Below are 2,862 nucleotides of genomic sequence, written 5' to 3'. Positions count from 1 at the left end.
GTTCAAAATTATTGCAAATATTGGAATTTTTAAAAACGTTGAACCATGTATATCTTAGCAATAATATAAATATGTGATTTCTATATCTGAAATAGTTGACAAATAAATCATTCGGTTTTAGTTATTAGGTTAGTTTTATTCATCACTTTAGATAAATGCCTTAATTAACTTTTATAAAACATAAATTCGGTAAATTTTCAAATATAAAATAACGATTTTGTTGGTTAGAAAATTGGTTAAATAACAAATGAATTCTTAAAAAAAAAAATCTCATTTCCATTTATAATCTAAAAACTTCGGTTGACCTAAATTAGTATGCTTGTTCAATATTTGAATTATAATTAAAAAACATAAATAGAATCTACATTGACATTTATAATCGAATAGGTTATAACCCGTCGTACCCACCGGTCGCTCTATCTTTAAGGACAAATAAACGTATTCATTTAAATTATTTTTTTTTGCTGCGGTATACAATAGAAAAGTAATAACAATATAACAAAATTCAAAATATCATCATTATTCTTAATGCTGAAATAACTTGTTAATACTAAATAGGTGAGACAACGGTCTCTTCAAACGATGCTACATTGTATATTCCCTGAAATCTCTCTGCGTCTCGTAAGTATTGAGAGTCCTTCATTGCAATTTGTAACTCGATAATACCACCCCGGTCGACGTTAACAGTCCAAGTGTCACCTTTGTTCTCAGCTAATTTGTTAAGCCATGATTCAACTGAATAAAATAACGTTCCGGTTCTAAAGGACGACACTTCTGACCACATTTCATCTTCAAATTTATATAGCTTCACGATTGTTTTAGGGGTCTCTTCAACAATAAACATATGAAGTGTGTTGCGGATGTTGAGAAAACTGCATTGGCGACCAAAAAGATCAGTAGATTGGGGTATGGAAACCTTAGAAAAAGTTTCAGATTCGACATCAAAAGCAATGGTATAACTTTTAGAAGGCGTCCAATAGTGTGGAGATGGAAAATATAAAATATTATTGCATAAAGTTCCGGAGGACCACCAATATAAAGTTGAAGCGTAGTCCGCTCCTTTCAAGAAAGTTAAAGTTTTCCATTCACGTGTGTTCCGAGAATACAAACGCGGTATAACAGCATCATTACGACGTTGGAGAAGCAATATTTTTAGATCGTTAGATGAATCCATGTAAATCCCAACTGCATCTTCCCTTATATCAAAAAAATTGTTAGGTTTCTTATCACACAAATTCAAAAATTTGTTAGTCGTTGGATTCCAAAGAATTAATTCGTTCGGACGCCACTGAATGCACATCAGTAAAATACCATAATGAGAAGCAAGAATGATTAGATTGGAAAGATGGGTGTCAACTGGGAAGGAAATACTCTTCCTTGAAGAAATGTCTAACTTTCCTCGAATCAAGTTATGAATATCAATTGATGAGTTGGTAAACTTGATAACCTTACGATAAGGGTTATTAGCCATACGGCGATAGTGTATAATCGCGATAGTTATTGTGTAATTTAGTTATTGCCCTCACTACCTACATAACAGTTGCACCTTTAAGTTATTCCGCTGCACTTGATCTTACTATAAATAATTTGTATAAAATATATAATTTAAAAATCTAATCAATAGTTTCAAACAGAACAAAACTCAATTGTTCCATAATCAAGCAGCTCCTCAATCATTTGTTCTATATGTTCATCTTCAGCAGACTTGTAATCCTCCATCTTACCATCCCGATCGCAATCACCCCTCAACTCCCCTGTGTCGTGGGAACAAGGAGACCGCTGTCGGCTTTGTTTAACTTCATTCTCAGCCGCCACGGTTTTCTTTGCTAGTTCAAGAGATGCCATATGACATTTATGTAGTTTAGCTATTAAAGCTGCAGACAGCAGCTTTGTAGAAGCCGGCTGCGACCCTTCTGCGTCGTAAGCAAAGTTCGTCCGCGCTCTCGACCCGCACATGAGCCTAGCCGCTTCGTCGTATGCTCGCGCAGCGTCCTCTGCGGTCTCAAATGTGCCTAACCATATTCTTGTTTTCCTGTTCACAGTTTCATACATACAAATATATAAACATTAGAAAACGAAAGTATCAACAAAAATGCCAAACACCCAGAAAGCATGGTGTCAGAATCATGCTCAGAACCAAGATTTTATGAAACTTGTTCTTTGAGACATTTTATCGAACAGTTGGTGTGCGTTAAACAAGTGACGTAAAAAATAGAAATTTACAAGATGGGGTGGCGAATTTCGGAGACCCAAGATCCCCAATGTCTCTGGCGAACTCCTCTGTATCGTTGTTGAGATCTAGCCATGGTGGGTTGATTGATTACAAGAGCACCTGATGGGTTGTCGTGAAGGTGTTTGTGAAAATGTCTCAGTGAGAATACTAGAACAGAACTTGTATCAGTGATGCAGATTGGGAGCTTGTAATGTCAGGTTATATATATATGTGGGTGGGTCCCTGAGTTCTACTAAAAACCTTTTAAAAAAATTAAAAGAAAATGACAAAATGACAAAAAAAAAATGTTAAAAAGATGAAGAATCAACATACCACCAACTAAAATGTATGGTTTGATTAAATTAAGAGTTCATTTATGTTGTCGGAATAAAATCAAGTGAATGTAGTTGAAACAACCATCGACATATGTGATTTATAGTAGATATTAAGGACATGCATCACGTTAAACTTCCTAATTGTAGGAAACAACCCATGTGCATGTGACTAATTGATAAGGTCCGGACACAAAATGATACCACATTCGATGCACATTGTAATTTTGCTTTATAATATTTTTTGTAAAATGAAAATTATAGGCGCGTTGTAATCATCATCTTTATATTGATTGAATCTAAGACGACATTATTAGG

At 34.7% G+C, this 2,862-nt stretch overlaps 1 protein-coding gene across 1 annotated transcript; it reads right to left on the bottom strand.

Moving 5' to 3' along the window:
* Positions 1 to 1,578: 1,578 nt before the first annotated feature.
* On the bottom strand, positions 1,579 to 2,472 carry LOC110916104 (ethylene-responsive transcription factor ERF003). Its single transcript, XM_022160863.2, has 2 exons — positions 2,224 to 2,472; positions 1,579 to 2,032 (listed from the first exon to the last, which is right to left on the bottom strand). Exons 1-2 carry the CDS (start codon positions 2,304 to 2,306, stop codon positions 1,627 to 1,629), a joined length of 489 nt encoding a protein of 162 aa, XP_022016555.1. The 5' UTR covers positions 2,307 to 2,472; the 3' UTR covers positions 1,579 to 1,626.
* Positions 2,473 to 2,862: the final 390 nt, after the last annotated feature.

The sequence above is a fragment of the Helianthus annuus genome, chromosome 16 (genome assembly GCF_002127325.2).
Source record: "Helianthus annuus cultivar XRQ/B chromosome 16, HanXRQr2.0-SUNRISE, whole genome shotgun sequence".
Taxonomy (NCBI): Eukaryota; Viridiplantae; Streptophyta; class Magnoliopsida; order Asterales; family Asteraceae; genus Helianthus; species Helianthus annuus.
The sequence above is the reverse complement of the archived record's forward strand: the minus strand, read 5'-3'. Positions and strand labels throughout refer to the sequence as shown.